This window comes from Halichoerus grypus, chromosome 2, assembly GCF_964656455.1.
Source record: "Halichoerus grypus chromosome 2, mHalGry1.hap1.1, whole genome shotgun sequence".
In the NCBI taxonomy this organism is placed as follows: Eukaryota; Metazoa; Chordata; class Mammalia; order Carnivora; family Phocidae; genus Halichoerus; species Halichoerus grypus.
Window position 1 is genome coordinate 157,530,911 of NC_135713.1, and position 18,664 is coordinate 157,549,574.

General features: G+C 53.9%; 1 protein-coding gene across 2 annotated transcripts in view; it reads left to right on the forward strand.

The window, feature by feature from the left end:
- Positions 1-6,066, forward strand: part of COX10 (cytochrome c oxidase assembly factor heme A:farnesyltransferase COX10) — a 127,097-nt gene extending 121,031 nt beyond the window's left edge. For both annotated transcript variants that reach the window (XM_036094740.2, XM_036094741.2), the window contains one exon: positions 4,182-6,066. In XM_036094740.2, the coding sequence (XP_035950633.1) occupies positions 4,182-4,588 (407 nt within the window). In that variant the 3' untranslated portion in view covers positions 4,589-6,066. The remainder of the gene's footprint in view (positions 1-4,181) is intronic.
- Positions 6,067-18,664: the final 12,598 nt, after the last annotated feature.

Consider the following 18,664-nt stretch of genomic DNA (forward strand, 5'->3'; position numbering starts at 1 on the left):
TCCCCGTTATCTCATGCTCAAGACCTCAAAAGTGCCCCAAGGCCCCAAGAATCTAACAGCGCCCCCTCTTTACTGGTCCTTTATGATCTCCTTTCCCATCAGCACACAAAGGAGAAGTCCAACCTTCTTCTGTCCTTTCCCCCTTTCCACAGTACTCACTGTGGAGACAGAGACTGTTTGTGCCTAATGGAAACAAACTTTTTTTAAAGGTCCCAGGACCCCCGATAAACAGGCAAATGCAGTTTCTCCTTCCAGCAAGCCCCGTCTCTACCCAGCAACATTGACATTTGAATGGGTGCCCAGCGGTCCGCTGTTACCAGTCGATGTGGGAGCAGCATCCTTCTATTTTTTTTTTTAATTTTTATTTTTTTTTATTTTTTGGTGGGGGGCAACATCCTCCTAAAAGAAGGTGCTGGTATATGTGAATATCCCTGGGTGGGCCCATTAAGGAATCTTTCCATCTGTAAGAGGAGAGTGATGTCACCCACTGGAAGGTGGTTGTGAGCATGAGTGTACATATAATTCCTGCACCCAAGGCCTGGCATGTGACTGCCACAAGGCATTTAACTGGGATGTCTTGCAGGCACCTCAAACTCAAAATAGCCCCAAATAGAGCTCTTTGTGCCTCCACCGTGAACACACTCACCTGTGTGTGTCCCCCGTGTTCCCCACCTGAGTACGAGGATCGGTGTCTGCCACCCCCATGACACCTGATCCAGCCTATAGATGCCCGCGTGGCCCAGTGGTGAGCTTTCCACTTAGTTGGGGCATGGTGCCAGCCTTTGGGAAGGCCTTCCCTGAGCCGTGAGCCTCCAGCCACCCCATCGTGTGGCCCTGTTCTGACTGTAAACAGCACTCATCACTGTCACAAGTGCTCCTGTCTGTCTCTCCCTCCAGACCTGCAGCAGGGCCCGGTCTTTCTCCCCACCGCCCGTTAGCATCTGGAATGGCACCTGGCACATGGCAGACGCCCTCCATCTATTCACCAAGGGAATGGAGTCCACGAACAGTGGCTGCTTCCATTATTACCGCGAAAATTGGAGTTATGTTTACATGAACTAAAATATATATGTATCAGGTTATTTATAGACTGGGTTAAAATGGATTGGAGGGATTTGGCAGCAACCCTACCGAAACAGGGACACGCGCATCGAGTCTTGGTTATTTTGTAATTTTGGAAGGCTGTAAAGGAAACGACAGACTTACGGAACCCACGAGACCCCGTCACTGGATCGGAAACCTGGCCCAGTCCTCCGAGTCTGCGCCCACACGAGTTCTCCTTGTAATGCCACAACTGTCCGATGCAATGAATTCAGAAATGGGCGCGTGTCTGCCCCGAACAATATGGGTAAAAGTCTCCATTCTGTCTGGGAGGGGACGAGAAAGCCTGCCCCCATTGTAGCCGCACAGCCCATACTGTAGAGGAATACAGATCAGAGATTAAAGGAGAGGCTCGGTCCCTCTGATCCTCCTCGGCGTGGGCACCACAGGGCCCCTGCAGGACCTTGGAAGCCCCAGCTTGGTTTTCTGCACGATTCTGAATTATTTAAACTGCCTTCTCGCCTGCTGAGTTCTGTTTTCGCAGTAGTGCGCCCCCCTCCCCTTCTCTAGACATTCCCACAGACAAGGGGCTTAAAAGATGCTCATTACCTGCAATAGGACCGTGGTTACAGATTTTCAATCTCTGTGCCAGCTGGGCCAGGGTAGATGACACAGTGGGTTAGTGAGCCCTCAGGTCCCTGACCAGGGACCCCCAGGAGGCACTTGGGTGTCAGGAGCAAGGCATCGAGGCAGAGCATCGCAGAAGAGGGAGGAAGGGGGGAGGGGAGGCAGAATCCTAGTAGTTGGCCCTGTTGGTTCACAAATCAGTGCTGGAAAACAGCAACCTCGGGTGGCTTTTAGTAAAGCCTTTCTTTGTACACGTGGGCTCCCGCCGATGCGTGTGAGGACCCTCTACTGCGGTGGCATCGAGCACTTTCTATATTCTACTCCAGAGATGCAGAGGAAAATGAATGTTCCCTTCAGGAATTTGCATTCAAGCAGAAAACACAGGAGCACGTAATGATGGGACACCGGGGTTTACCCAGTGGTAGACGCAGGTCTGAGTAGCTTCCAGACACACATCCTGGCTCAGACCCCTCTTCACGATTCCCTGGTTGCCATCTGGATGTCCCAAAGGCGTGTCAGGCCGAACACACTCAAGGTCACACTCATGCGCTGTCCTTCCTGTCTCCCCTGTTTGTCATCTCTAGGAATGGCATCTCCACGGGGCCCCTCTTGATACCTCCCTCTCCCTCCCCTCCTTATTTCACACTCACTCCCTGTCATGTGGCCTCCAGAAGGCCTCTCAGGTCCGTCCTCTTTCCACCCCATTGTCATCACCTTGATCCCAGCCCTTGTCGCCTCTCATCTCGGCCTCTGGTCGGGCCTCCCCTACCTGCTCGGGGCCCCTCCAGTGTATTCTTTCACAGATTGGTCAAGTGACACTACTGCCCTTTCCTCACGCCCCACCCCCCAACACGTGTGTGTGCCCATGTGCACACACTCACACAGCCTTAAACACGTCACCATCTCTCCATGGCTCCCTGTTGCATTTAGGATCGAACCAGGACTTACTTAGCACAGTCTGCAGACTTGGGGACCCCACCCACCCCTCCAGCCACACTCGCTTCCTTTTTTGATTTTGATACATTTTTTAAAAATTATGATTCAGGCCAACTGACCTTTTTTTCTTTCGATTGACAGTTCTATGAATCCTAACACATGTTCTCATCTCCTTTTAATACCCTGGCTACACTGTGCATCTTCCTGCCCCTTCATGACGACCTCTCCCTCTGCCAGCCCCCAGGAGACCAGGTCACTCATCCTGCAGAGCTCAGCTCTGACGTCCCTTCCTCAGAGATGGCTCCTCTGCCCGCCTCAACTGGGTCTTGTTCTGTGTCCTCATGGCACGAACTTTTCCTGCACAGCTGCTGAGTGGTGATATAGATTCGCTAGTGCGGCTCTTGATCTAATGCCCCCGGTGGTGAACCCCACCCCCACCCCAGGAGGGGCACGTGTGGATTTGTGCTTGCCATCCTACCCCCAGTGCCCGGCACAGTGCTCGCCACTTAGTAGTAGGTGCTCAGCAAACACTTCCATGCATGAGTAAATGGGCAGGGAGGTGCTCAGCAAACACTTCGTGCATGAGTAAATGGGCAAGGCGTCGCCTGCATGGGAATGAGCAGCCCTGCAGTCAGGACTTGGGGGTGGTGGCTTAATGTGGTAGGGGAGCTGGTCTCCACATCAGACAGGCTTGTTCTGAATCCCTCCTTTACCTCTTTTTGTAGAATTTAACCTCCTCTGAGCTGTGTTGGCTCACTTAATGAGCATAAAACCTAACAGCCTGTGGGCAGGATTAAATGAGCTAAACTGCATGAAAGTCTCTGTCTTAGTAGGTGCTCCAGAGTGGCAGCCTGCATCCCGTCCTCGTGGGTGAGGGGAGGCCCTGCGCCAGAGCGGCTAAATGCTGCCCGAGATCCTAATACATCCTCCTCAAAAACCTGCAAGGCCACAGACAAGTTCTCGTTCTGCTCAGGGACCGTGTCCCCTTCTGCCGCTCCGTTTACTGAACACATGCTGTTTTGGTACCTCCTGCTTGCCCTGTGGTGCAGGCTCGGTGGAATGTGCCGGACCCCTGCCCTGGAAGCGCCGGGAGTCCACCGCGGAACAGTCAGGGTGCTGAGCGTGGGCCCCGAGCTACCTTCAGTAGGGCCTTGGGAGCAGGGAGCTGCCCGCCACCCTGGGGAAGGACCTTGTCCGGGAGGCCAGGCCGGCTTGGGACGTGGCCCTGCGCCTCCCCCCAAGCGCCTCGCTCGCAAGGGGAGCCGAAGCCCTCCCACGGAGGTGCCCCCGGCCGCTTCTGGGGTTGTCACCCTGCGGTGCGCACCGCGTGGACGGGAGCCCCAGGTGCTCAGTGTCCTGGGGAGGGGGGAGGTGGTGCGAAAGCTGGGGGGTCCTGGAGGCTCGTCTGCGGCGCCAGGCTGACCCGGACAAGCAGAGGCGAGAACAGAGACTGGCAGGGGATCTGGGAGCCGCGGGAGTGCGGAGGGAGCTCCGCGGGGCCGGAAAGGATGCTTCTGTGCCTCTCTGACCACAGCCTCTCTCTGCTTCCCCCCTTTTCCCCCGCAACCTGCATGCAGGAGCCTTTCTCCTGGGAGGGATCCTCTACTCGTGGCAGTTCCCCCATTTCAACGCCCTGAGCTGGGGCCTCCGCGAAGACTACTCCCGCGGCGGCTACTGCATGATGTCGGTCACGCACCCGGCCCTGTGCCGGCGCGTCGCCCTGCGCCACTGCCTGGCCTTGATCGGACTGGCGGCGGCGGCGCCCGTCCTCCAGGTCACCACGTGGACCTTCCCCGTCATCTCCCTCCCCATCAACCTGTACATTTCCTACCTCGGCTTCCGGTTCTACGCGGACGCGGACCGGAAGAGCTCCCGGAAGCTGTTCTTCTGCAGCCTGTGGCACCTGCCCCTGCTCCTGCTGCTCATGCTCACCTGCAAGCGGCCCCCGGCTGCGCGCGGTGCGGGGGGAGAGCCTCGGACTTGAAATCCCCGGGGGCGCGTGGGGGAAGAAAAGACAAAACCAAAAAACGCGTACAGGGAGACGCACATTGTTTTTTTCTTTTCCCTTTGCGGTGAGACAATATTTTGGTAATTCTGGAGCTCCAGAATGGGAAATTGCTGGGTTTTAGTACAAGATCGTAAAATGATTTGGTGCTCAGTGATCGCCCGACGATTTTTTTTTTTTTTTTGAATGATAACGTCCAAAATGCTCCCCAAATAAGAAATAGGTTGGCTCAGGTGATGAATACAAAGAGAATCTTTTTCTCTTGAGGAGTCTTTATATATTTCTTCCTCCAACACCTCTGTTGTTTTTCTTCTTCCTCCTGTGGATGTACAAGTGCACCTCTTCCTTTTCTGGCCACACACACGCACACACACACTCCCCACCTGGCCAGACGCAGGGAGCACTGGGACTCTGTCTGTGGTCCTGTCCTCAGGTCCCTGGAGGGCCACGTCGGAGGCCATGCGCGCTGCCCGTCCTCCCTGTGAATGAGCCAGGGGCTCCGGCTCCAGCTTTTTCTCACATATATTCTCAGCCACATATTCCCCCAAACAATAATAGAATACCAAGGATGCACTGCTGCCCGACTTTCGAAGGGAGAATTCCAAACGGTTGCCTAGGGGATCTCGGGCAGGACTGCCAGCCCCCGGCCCACCCCCATTACGTATCCGCATTTCAACAACTCCAAGGAATCAAAGGCATCTTTATAGTTCACTTGAAATACAGGAGGTGTCTGGAGCGTTTCCTTCTGGAAGGGTGGCGCTAGACTTCACACCCGCGGTCCATCTGCCTCTGACCCGTTACTGTCCCCCTCCGGCCACTGCTGCCCACCAGGCAGGGAAAGCCCAAAAAAGGTGAGCCGGCCTAACCAGCCACATAGCTCACATTCTTGTCCCTTTGGTGAAAAACACAATTCTCTCCAGGTACCTTCTGAATTCAGAAATCAGCCCCCATACGTCCAATGGCTGTAAGAGCCAGAGGCTTGGGCTGGACTCCTGGTGGGGGTGCATCCGGTTCCGGGAGTTGTTCGAGTTAACCTGTAGCCAGGTGTGGCCTCAGTCACCTGTGGTTCCTCCCATCCGTCCTTCACCTACGCCACTAGTCTGCTGTCGAACCCCACTTGCCGGAAGGCCTTGATGCTTAACAGGATGTTTGCATTACTCCATCTCCAGGGCACTGTACTGCCCCGTAGGAACTCATTTCGGGGAGTTTAAGCAACAATCAGACGGTCCTGCAATGTGCCTGTTCTCAGAAATTTCTAAAGCGACTGCAGATACCATCCGACCCCTGTTTCTACTTATCTGCAATATTACCTCTTGGCTGTATCCAGGTTCTTGACTGTGGGGAACATGGCATAGGAATATCTGCAAAGAACATTGACACCTTGTTGCAGCCTTCAAATTTGTAAAATGCCTCCATTCTCTTTTCCCGCCCCAATAAACCGGTATGTAAGAACAGAAGCGTGTGCGAGGTTCTTTCTTTAATCACCTTGTATGGAGTTTGCACCAGTCCTGGCAGACTTGCTAACGCTTGACTCACTTTTATGAGCTAGCAGACGATTAGAACGCAGTCAGCATTTCTGTGTCAAGGTGGTGGAAGTGAACCCACTGGATTTTTTTATTATTATTATTTTAGTGGGAGAGAGGGAAAGAGCAGGAGGAGGGGCAGAGGGAGAGAATCCCAAGCAGACTCCCGGCCCAGCATGGAGCCCGATGTGGGGCTCGATCTCCAGACCCCGAGATCATGACCTGAGCCGAAATCAAGAGTCAGATGCTTAACCGACTGAGGCACCCAGGCGCCCCCACACTTGATTTTTAATACCTGTCCACTCCAAAGAATAATAAGCTTAATGATTTTTAAGAAGAAGAAGGGCCATGACCCACCCACCCTCACCCTCCCTTCAGTTTGGAATCCCCCAGTCTCTCCCTTCTTCCTTCAAAACCACCACAGAAATCATCCTCAGGGCCTCCTAGGCCTGTCATTCTCCTGCTCGGAAAATACCAACGGCTTGCGTACCATCCCCACCAGGCAAATGAAGTTCGAGCTTCTCAACACTCAGACCGAGTTTTCTCTCCGGGGATCTTCGATGTGAAGCCACCTCGAGGATTTCCCGCCACGCCTCACACCTCCCTGAGGACACCCTGTTCTCAGATAAACCACCCCCCCACCTCCCCAAACCCCTGTCCCATAGGTCCCAGTGTGGTACGTGGATTTCAAGCTCCAGTGACTGCCCCCCCACCCCGCTGCCGTCCTCCAGGCCCCAGGATGTTGCTCACTCACCCGGAGGCCTGGGGCACCTCATTTCTTCACACCTGACCTTGACCACCTTTCCTAAGGACACCGTGCTCCTCATCAGCATTACCCAGGTGAGTGAAGCCTGTTCTTTAATGGGGTGTCTTTGGGAAGTCTTGCCTATACAACAGCTCCCTTGGGGTGTCACTTAGGACATGCATGCAGTATGGCCTCATGGGACCCAAAGTTAAGTAAAAAATTTTAAAAATCTCTGTGTTTGCTTCCCCTGGTACTTCCCAAGCCTACCCTTCCCAAGTGCAGGACCCTCCTCCCCGGGGATCGCCTCCCACCCCGCCCCTGAATTAGTGGTCAGGAGCACAGCCTGGGACATGCTCTCTGGACTAATCAGTTTTCATCTGGGTGCTTCAGGCCACTCGGCTGCAAGCACAGGACTAGGCCCCCAGGGGCCCTGACGGGGTAGGGGTCACACGGGCGGCGGGAGGGGCTTGAGATAGGAAACAGGGTTCCACTGGGAGGCTGATTATTCTAGAACACAGCAAACGAATGAAAGGGAAAAAGGACACGTCCGGCCACTTCATTATTATATTTTTTTAAAAGCATGCTTCTTAGCACAGTATTCCTTCTGACCCTGGGGAAACTGTTACCAGCCTCCTTTAATTTCAGGAAAGCTACTCTGTCAGTTATAAGGATAAAACCACATTTTACTGACGGTTCTGTCTCTGGAAGCCCGGGGAATGCTTTGCCTGCTCCCAGGATCCACTTTTGTCCTTTCAAACGTACAAACGGGCTCCATAGAAACACCTTTCGATACATGCGCTTTGAGCACCCCATTCGCCCGTTCTGGAAGAGAAAAGGCAAAACTGCCGAGAGCCGTGCTTGGCTCTGAATCTCCCTCCGCTAGTTCACCCTGGTTTCTCCCCACCCCGCCGTCATCCTCCCCTCCTATCTGCTGTGCTAGGAAAACAGCGGGGACCCAGCACTTCTCTGCCAGGCGGCGATCCTGGGAGCAGAGCAAAGCTTTTCCTGCTTGCTGCCCCTGGTGTGACAGGAGGCTCACTCCTCTGTTTCTGCTGGAGCTGGGGTCCCTGAGACCCACCTCTCACCGACTCCCTGACGCGCCCCAGGTGATAGGATACTTGTAACTGACCGCAGGAGGGTTCCTTCTAAGGACATGCTCACGTTCCAAGAGAACAGCTCGTTTGACTTGAATGGAGATCGGGATGTTGCCTTGGTTCTTCCTTTGGAATTTGAGGCCCGCTAGGGATGACCCACAAGGTTCTGCTTCTCCCGGGAGCACATTCTCTCCTTCTGGTCAAGTTAGTGGTGTCAAGCAACCAGGCGTCTAAGGCAAGAGGAAGATAAACAGGGTCCAGCCATCGGGATGGACACTCGGAAGGCTGCCTTTGGAGTCTTTCCCATCAGCTGCAAACTGTAGGTACTTTTCTATCCGCTAATCTGCCTAGGGTAGAGGTAAGCAGGACCAATACACTTGCTTAGTCTTTGTTGGAAACTTAAATATATTAGTTTCCCAGCATCTTCAGGCCACAGTTTTGTAACCAAATAGAAGATGTGAAGGGATGTTCTAGATCAAAGAACCTCCGGCCCTCACTTCCTAATTCAGGTTCTGTCCCACGGTCGCTGGGCCCCACCAGGCACATCACAGAACATCCGAGAGGTGAGGCGCCTGGCGGCCTCTGACCTCCCCGAGCTTGCGTTCTGATGGGCCCAGCCTGGGTCACTGCTCATGGCGACCCATCGCGGAGGCCACCGGCTGGAAAATGTCCTCTGACTCTGACCACCACCCTCCTCCTCTGCGGCCTCCGGCTTGGGTTTTCGACGTTGTTTCTGGGCTTTGCCTGTTCTAACTGGAGACCGCCACCCAGCCAAGCACCCTTCCCTCTGTGTCTGTCTCCCTTAGGACCCATCAGTATGCAACCTGCATGTTGTATTTACCTGTTTAGAGACCATGCCCTGCTTCCCCAACACCCCCATTAGACTAAAACCCCAATAAAGCAGTGCTGTGTCTCACCGCGGTGTCCACTGGCCCCTAGAACCAGAGCTGACGCGGCAGACGCTTGGGCCGTGACGGAAGGAAGGAGTGGGTGGCTCTGGGGGCGGTGGCCGGAGCTGGAGGAGGGACAGGACTCCCTGCTGGAGTCCTGGACCAGCCCTTGAGGGTGGGGAAGAGTGGCACCCGCCCCGTGGGACTGAATCTGGGGCAGATGCAGCTTCCTGCTCAGCAGAGTTGAGCCAAGATGAGTTACTGTCATTTCTTGATTTCAGTCAGTCTTTGTTTTCCGAATTGCGGTGCATTTTTACCACTTCCTCTGTCTTCAGGGCTGTCTTGGCTCAAGTACTCAGCAGCAGAGTGTCCTTAGTCGAGTGGACTTCTTGGCCAATATTTCTCTCTCTCTCTCTCTCTCTCTCTCTCTCTCCCCACCCCCCCACCTCCCTCTTTTTTTTTTTTTCACTTTTTCAAATACTTAGTGTCTTGCTACCTTCTTCCCCTGAAGTCACTGTTTCGACTCCTTCCCAGCAACCGTGAGCTCAGCTAACACCTGTGGCATGTGAGAGAGAGCCAGCCTGCATCCCGGGTCAGCTGAAATGAATGGAGCCCCACCCGGTTCATACACTGGGGGACCCATCTGACAAGTGCGAGCCGAGAGAATGGGGGCCCCAAGCGCAGAGACGGTCAAGAAGGCGGGTTGGCCGGATTGGGTGGGTGAAAACGGGGTGCCAGGCCCTGCGGGCTGGGGCAACTCCCGAAACTACTTAGGAGACAGCGCCTTTCACTAAAGCAAAGCCCAGTGCAGAGTTGGGGACGGGCAGAAGCAGGGAGGGTAACCCCGCTCCACCCCAAACATCTCAAGCTGGCAAGGTGACCAGGACAAACAATCCAAGAGGCATCAGCAAGACACAAACAAGTCCCCCCCCACACACCCCTTCCCAGCTACAACAAACAAACACAAACCAAAATAAAGCATCAAGAGAGAGGAGAGGCACCTCCCCACCCAGAGGGGGTGGGTTAACTCAACAGCTATTCAGTCGCTTATGGGCTGAGCAAACAAATATCCCAGGGTGCTATTTTGCTGTGCATCAGGCCTTATGCGGGATAGAGAGACGAACCCAGCTCCGTCCCTGACCCCACAGAGTCCACTCGAGATTTGCAGGGTGAGGGGACTGCAGTGGCGAGGTGGGAGTTGCAGGGACACCCCCTTTCTGACCCGGAGCGCTTGGATGGTCTTCACCATCTCTGGGCCCCACCGCCTTGCTGTGGGGGGTTTGCTCAGCCCCTCCTAGGCCTTCTCAACACCTACTGCTCCAGGATCCTGGTTCTTGGGTCTCTCAGTTTCACTCTTTGACCCTCTTCTCTGGGCTCTATACGCATCGCACGGCCGTCTGGCTGTGGGCCCTCACCCTCTACTAACGACACCTGAGCCAAAGTGAGCCTACAACTCTCCGTGCCCCACTGACACCTTCTTCTCTTCCCGGGGCTCGTGGGCGCCCAGGTATCGTCTTAGTTGGGCTCTGCGCTCAGGGAAGAATTCGGCGTCGGCCACTGGTCATCAGGCTGAACACGGCAGAGGAGGGGTCCTGGGGGGCGAAGGCATTCCCAGCACAGGCCAGGGTGAGCAAGGCCCCGCAGGACGTTTCGTGGAGTGTCTGGAAGTGTCTGGAAGAACAGGCAGCTCTGTGCGGCTGGAGTTAAGGGCGCAAGGGACAGATGAGGGATGAGACTGAAGGCTCAGAATCGGCAGACTTCGTATATGCCTCAGGAAGTAGTCTGGACTTCACCTAAAGGGCAATGGGGAGCCACCGAAGGTAGCAGGAAGATAGCAGGCCGGGTTCGTGCCTTAGAAAGAAAATTCCGGCCATGGCGTGGAAAGTAGATGGGGAGAACTGGGGAGACCAGCCGAGGATAAAGGGTCTGAACCTGGGCAGACAAGGGAAGGGGGCAAAGGCGGGGCAGAGGGAAGCCCACAGTCCCGGTCAGGTGGTTGGCAGAATGAAGATCCTGGGATATTCCGGGGTCCAGGCTTGGGAGCCGTTCACTGATGACCTTGACCACTGGGCTGACCTTCTGCGGAAGACCCAGACTGCCTCAGCCTGCCCCCACCCCTCATGCACACAAGCATGCAGACCGCCGACAGCCTGAGCCTCTGCCTGGAGTCTCCCCACTGCCTGACCCTCAAGAAAATCTTCTTGGCCAGGCTGAGCTGCAGTGACATGAGATGGTGCAGTGCACTCTAAGAACCCGCTTGCTCAAGACGATGTGCATTTTCTTTGGGCTGAGAGCATGGCCCCAGCCCCCCGCCCCCCTCCAGTCCAGTGCCTCTGCCCAAAAGGTTCTGGAACAGGAACTCCTCCCCCCCACCTCCTCCGCACCTTCTCCTTCTCCCCACCCTTCTGAGTCTCTCCAATCTAAATAACCCACCAGCATATTCATTTGTTCACGCCCCTCAGGCTGCCACTTGGCACTTGTTCATCTCTAAAATACAGGTGACCTATCCAGAACTGGACTGGGAGAGAAATCCACAGCTACTTTCCTGGCAGAGCGTGCCCTCCTCAGTTAACCATTAACCAACCTCCATCTCGGTTTGGACTCTCAATCACAAGTGACAGGAAACTGCGGCGGGCCTAATTAAGAGAAGAAATGGGTTGGTTCGTGTAGTTGAAAGGTCCAGAAGCAAGCTGGCTTCAGGCATGGCTCCATCCAGGAGGTGGCTTGTTCCCTCTACTTGCTGTTGGCACAGCTCTTGGCAAGCTCTCTCCCCTTAAGATGTGGGAACGCCTATTAGTCACAAATATTTTTTGACTACTTAACTTGTGCCAAACTTCTTATCCAAACCTAGTAAGAAAGCAAGTCTTGGGGGGCGCCTGGGGGGCTCAGTTGGTTAAGCGTCTGCCCTTCTGCTCACGTCATGATCCCAGAGTCCTGGGATCGGGTCCCGCATTGGGCTCCTTGCTCAGCAGGGATCCTGCTTCTCCCTCTGCCGCTCTCCCTGCTCGTGCTCTCTCCCTTTCTCTCTCTGTTAAGTAAATAAATAAAATCTTAAAAAAAAAAGAAAAGAAGGAAGGAAGTCAGAAGTCTTGGTATTGAGACCCTGGCCTTAATTGGCCTGATTAGGTGCCCATTCTCGGGCCCACTCAGCCTGGTTCAAGTCCATCTGAGCCCATGTACAGAGGCAGTGATCCCCTCCCGTGATGAAGGTTTGGGAAATGTGGTAGGAAGGGGGTTGAGAAAGGGGAAGTACCTTCTCGTTTAGGCCTCAGGGAGACTTTGGGGTCAGGGCACTGAGGAAGTGGGCCCATGGCTGGAGCCCCAAAAGAGAACCCCCAGGCCTTGGGGAGGGGTCCCAGCAAAGGCAGGGCCCAGCTGCTGGGCAGACCCACAGACCCTCCCACCCATCACCACAGAGGCAAACTGAAGGTTTTGCCTATGATATGGTTGTCCTGACCCTATTACACCTACGGCCCGGGAGTCACTGTCAGGAAAGACCATACCTATTTGCAGGTGCGGATTAAGGTCGCTGTTTATCACAAGGCCATTTACGAGATGAAAACCCAGGGCATCTCCCTACCTGTTCTTTACACCGAATCAGCCGCACCGCTGGGATTTCCCAAGCCAGCCCCCCTCCAACAGGGGGAGGCAGAGCCTGAAAAGTACACCCTAACGGGCACCTTTCACCTTTAGGCACTTTCTTCTCTATATAAGATGTTGCTTGGAAGACACTTCTGCTTTCTTAGGAATTGTTTGCGGAAAACTCTTCCCGATCAAAGAGCCAGAAACGAGCCAGCCAGTCCATTTTTCACAGTTCCCCCCCAACCACCACCCGGAGGCCCCAACCCTGGGCATGTGCAGGGAGCGGAGGGTGAGGCCTCTCCCTGCCAGCCCAGGGTCTGTCTGACCGCCCCACAGGCACCCGCTCCCCCCTCCAGACCGTCGGAAAGGGGGAAAACATCTGCCTCGTGCAGTGCTCCCCGCTCCCCCCGGGCAGTGGCCCTCTCCCTCAGAATTGTCCCTGCTCCCTCAGCTAGAAAGGGACACTTGGCATCCCCCCTGGGCGAGGTATTTTAATGCTAATTTGTTGAGCCCAAGAGAGGAGCCCAAACAGATGTGGGCCATTTGGCGGGGCATGTAGTTCATTTGTTAGCAAGTGCAAAAACCTCTTTGGCAGGATATTAAATATTACCTTGGCCATTCACAAACACTTCATATTTCAAGAAAGGAAGGGAGGAAAAGGCCGGGTCCTATAAATCAGCCTTTCAAAGAGGCAGAAAGAGGCAAACATTTGATAAATCTATGTCACTGTAGCGGGAGATCAAAGGCCCTAACATATGTATTTGTGCATCCGGCACTCCAGCGGACAGCTATCCCACACACACCGGCGGCCGGGACCGCTCGGGAAGGAAAGAATTAGCCAACTCTAATCTGCCATCAGCCGCCACTGTGTCTCGGGAGAGGTCCGGGGAGGGGGAGGCTGGGAGAGGGCGGTAGCCGGCGACCGGGCGGGGAGGGTCGTGAGGATGGTGCCATCCGGTCCCTACACCTGCTCCAAGGCGAAGGCCGCTTCAAGACCACCGTTATCGGTGACAGGCCTGCAGCCCCCCAATGTCGAAAAGATTGGCTGTCGGGCACAGCAGTAAGTCAGGGTGGCCGGCCCCGTCTGCGGGGGTCCCAAGCCAGCCCAGGGCTCTCGGGGTCTCGCCACCACAAGCCTGACTTCCTCCTCCCTCTCCCACAGCCCTGTCCCTCTCCTTACTGGTGCGTTCACTTTTGCCTTCGCCCCAGCTTGCATTTTCACGGGGCAGTCATGCTGATCATTTGGAACCACCCGTGGCTCTTGAAAGGCCCGGTGGCCCCAGCCAATACCTCTTGTTCTGGTGGCTGAAGTGTCGTCCGTCATGGTCAGTCCGTGAGTGTGGACGTGCTTCTGGGCGGCCTGTGATGAAGGCTGCTGGGGCAGGACCGTCCATTCCAACTGTCCGTTCCAACTTCAATAGGATGCTTCGGAGTAGCTCGGAATGCAGAGAGGCAGGCGGGCCGTTGAGCCGGGAGTCCAAGCAGACCCCGCACGACGGGTGGGTGCTGGGGTGGCCGGGCTTCCTAGCTTCAGATGAAGAGCTAGTGCTCCCTCCTCACCTGGGTCCCATCCGCACCTTGGCCTGCATCCTGGCGCCCGTGCTCCTTGCATTTCATTGTGCTCCCTTGGCGAGCACGTCAGCCAGATGCTCACGCCTGCACCTGGCCGCTGAAGGTGACTGGAAGAGGATGCCCGCCCCCACCCCCGGGTGGCCTCAGGGCAGCTCACGGTCACGGGCTTCGGCGTGGCCTCGAGGCGCCTGGGTCCCCTCACTGCCTCTGAGCTGTGCGGTCCACACATTCTCCCCTGTCCTCCAGCTCCAGCCTCCCCCACTTCTCTCAGCTGATGAACCCACTCCCTGCCTCCCAGAGAAAGTGAGCAACCCATGGACGTCTGACTCACCACCCACCTTCCAGCATCTTCTCCCAGGAGTTGGCTCGTGGGCAGGTTTCCAGGGGGAGCTCTTCCCTGTGTGTGTGCATTAATCTGATTCCCTCTCCTCTGTTGCGAAGACGTTGCTCCAGAAAACCTCCCCGCTCCTTCCTGCAACACAGATTCCCTATTCTCGGCGGGATCTCTTCCACAAACACACAAACACATCTCCCGTTTAAAAGAGAAACAAAACAAAACAAAAACCCCCTCCTGACCCCACTTCCTTTTCTGGCTGCCCTCCCGTGTCATTGCTCCCCTTCGCAGCAAAATTCGAGAGAGAACCGTCTGGAATTGCTGTTTTCAATTCCCCCTGTGACCTCTTACACCCACCAGGCTCCCGCCCCCACCACTCTGTTGTAACCGCTGGTGTCAAGGTGACCCGTGACCTCCACGTTGCTAAACCCAGTGGGCAATTCTCCATCCTCCGTCCTCACCTGACCTGACCCCTTAGCAGCATTGGACCCAGCTGCGTGCTTTCTGTTCCTCTTGGCTTCTAGTAGCCCCAAGGCTGCTGGGTTTTCTTCCTGCTTCCCTGGTTGCTCGAGGTCAGCCTGGGCTGATGGTTCTTCTTCAATCCCTGACCCTCTTCTTCCTCCCCCCCTCACCCCCTTGTGATCCCAGGCAGTCCCACGGCTGGGAACACCAGCCATACACCAGTGACTCCTGAAGGTGTCTCTGCAGCGTTGACTTTTCTAGCTAATTCCAGGCTTGTCTATCTACCTGCCTCTAGGCATTTCCATTTAGATGTCTAAGACACACTGCAGACCCAACGCGCCCCACCGGACTCCTGATCTCCCCGCCCCACCAACATCTTCCCACCCAGAGCTTCATTCCCCATTCGCTCCACCAAAATCTTTACAGCCTCCTCTCTTCCTCCATCCGCCGTGTCCAATTTTCCTGAAAATGCTGCCAACTGGATCTTCAGGATGGAGTCAGAATCCAGCCCCTCTCTCTGTTGGCACGGTCACGGTCACCAGCATCTCTTGCTGGGCAGGTGGGGGTGCTCCAATGTCTCCCTTCTGACCTTGCCTTTCTATGGTCTATGTTATCACCACTGCTGGAGAGATCATTTTAAATCATCTCCACCGTGCACCCTGCAGTGGTTCCCCAGAGTAAACGGCCCACCAGGCCCTACACGATGAACACCCCAGGACCCTTCTGACCTACTCCCCGGTGCGCTTCCCTTGCAGCCTGCACTCCAGCCTCCCTCGCCCCCCTTGCCATCTTCATGCAGGCCAGGTTCACTTGGGCCTGAGGGTCTTTGCTAGATGGTTCTCCCAGCTGCAACTCTCCTTCTCCAGACGGCCACAGGACTAACCGACCACCGTCCCCTCACTGGTCCTACTGTCCCCCAGAGCGCTCAGGGTGCTCTAACACAATGTGTCCTGGGCTGTCTGTCTCCCTCACCCATTCCTTTCCTCACCGGACGATATGTGCCTTTGGGCACCATCTTTGTTTAGTTCACCTTCCATCCCAAGTCCCTCAGACGATGCCAGGCCCATCGTCGATCCCAAGACCGTGTTACCAAATGAATGACACTGAATGCGTGGGGGATTTTCGGACTAGAAAATTGTTTTCATTGAGTACATTCGTCTTCTGTTACTGCCTGACAAGCTACCACAAACTTGCAGCTTAAAACAACACACCATTTACTGTCTCTGATTTCTGTGGGTCACCAGTTGGGGCACAGGATGTCTGGGTCCCCTGCTCAGGGTCTCACCTGAGGATCTCACAGGCAGGTTCCCTCAGAGGTTCCACCGGAGAAAGGTCACCTTCCGAGCTCCCTCAGGTTGTTGACAGAGTTCTCCTTCTGTGGTTCTAGCACTGGGGTCAGTGGGGCAGCTCTTGGTGGCTAGAGGCCACCCCCACCTCCTCCCATCACTGGCCTTCTCCACAGACCCACTCACAAGGTGGCAGCTTCCTTCTTCAAAGCCACCAAGGGAGAACCCCTCACAAACAAGACATCAGGTTATCACGGGAGTGACGTCTCGTCCCCTTTGCCACGATCTCTACAGAAGCAGGTCACAAATCGCATCTGCTCTTATCAAGGGAAGAAGATCATATGGAGTGCGAACATGGGGACCATGTAACTTTTCTGTCCCCTCCTCTGACCTTGTTTCTCCTGATATTGCACCAAAAGGACTTTGAGAAGTGTTTCAGTTAGGATGGGCTAGTTTACGCCACAGTAACAAGCAACCCCAAAAGCTATTGGTTTATTTTTTTTTAATGTGCTTAAAAAATTTTTTTGTTCAAGTGATTTTGTTCACTTTTATTCAATGATACAGTCCTTCACTATCTCCCTGCAACACATGGCCTTTCCACAGGGTACCATTGTGCACACTGTAGGTGAGCTGGGGGCTCTGTCTCATGTCCCTAAACTCTGACACCCAGACCGAGAGAGGTGCCCCCTCCTTCAATGTTGCTGATTACTATAGCAAAGGGAAAGAAAGCCCTAGAAGGTCTCCCACTGGCCGTCCAATGCTCCAGCTCACAAATGTCACACATTACTTCTATTCAAAATGCCTCCCCAAGGGGCCAGCCCATATAACCCACTGTTTCTAAGGGCAGAGGCTAAGAGGCTTGGAGGAAGTACCCATGATGCTCATAGGAAGACTCTTCACTGGAATGGAGCTAACAGGGAGTTTGTCAGTTAAAAAAGTTGAAAGAAGAAAATTTACCTGAAGGACATTTCGTGTCAAGCAGATAAGCATTACAGAGCTCTCAACAGTCTGCAAGGGTCTAACTTCACGGTAGAAAGTCCAAATTAGTCCTAGATTATTTCGTGATTGGTAATAAGAAACAATGAATAAAGGACAGCTGATTGCACCTAAATGTGCTTGCTTCTTCTTCAAGGTCATTGGTTTTTTTCATTTGTGTTTCTACATTTTTTTAATGTACCTGAAATATCAAAACTTAGCTATCATTTTTTCCTTAATAAATTCTCATGGCTCCTGAAGAAGGTCATTGGTACCTGGAGTGGAATATTACAAATAGCACTCCCTACAATGTGGAATCAGTTATCTAAGTCAAAGTGAGCAGGGCTCCTTCAATCTCTGGTTGAGACATTGGGAGTCTTTGTTATAGTGTAGTGGTTGGTTAAATGTTGGCTTTGATACCTTGGAAGTCAGCCCATGGGGTTATGGAAGCCAAGAGTTTGGGGCTATTTTCCAAAGACTTGCTGGACGGATGAAAATATAGATCTGATACAAAATCTAAAGTTCCTTTCAACTCTGATATTCTTACATATCCTACTTAGGCCTATCCTTGAGGAGCTCACAAATACGACACCATTAAAGGAAATGCCTGTCCCCACCCCCCCCCCTTGTGAAGTGCCCTAAGCTAGTTCTTTATTCATAACTAAATATTGCTCCAATCTCATTGTGACTCAGACTTGTAAATAATCTTAGACAACATTCAGCAAGAACAATAGACCCGGTTCTTAGATAAAATCCTGACTCTGCTACTCACGTACCAGGGAGGACAACGTTGGTTTGCAAAGGGTAGCATGTACCCGCTGCTAAATGGGTGCAGTGGTCATTAGGTAGACACCTTATATCCATTCTACTCCAAGTGATAAGGCTCTTGACCCAACCATTGCAAGCCCACCTCACCTGCAATGAATGGAATTGGCTTAAGAATGGGTGTGTGATGTGATCCTGGCCAATAAGACATGAGGAGAGTGGGCGAGGTGGCTTCTGGGAAAGGTCTCCCCTAGTTTGTAAGACAAGGGGCCACCCCTCCTCTGAGCATGTGGCACCTGGAGGGAATGCCTGCAAATGTCCCAGGGAGTGCAGAGCCAGAAAACCTGCAGCAAATTCAAAGTAGGACCTCTCGCCTTGCTATTTGAGATAATGTCTTGCCTATTATTTAAAACAATTTCAGTCATCAGCAGCCAAAAGCATCCTAATTGACAACATGAAGGGGATGATACAGTCCTTCACTATCTCCCTGCACCATATGGCCTTTCCACAGGGTACCATTGGAAGCCCCAAGAAATGGTTCCAGGAGCTCTGACCCTGGCACCCTCCTTTACCAGCCAATATGGACGAGTAGACGGTAAGTGCAGATGGGGGGGCAGTCTCCTCCAAACACTGCCTGGGAGAACTGATAGAGCATGCTGAGCCACTTGGCTGATATTCCCCAAGATCACAGGCCAGTGCTCCCCATCTGCTGTTTTAACTACTGCCTATAATCTTGATTTATAAGATGTCCACTAGGATTTTTCACCTAATTGCTTTGGATCTAATATGGTCACCTCAATGATTGCAATGCCTGAGATACAGGGATG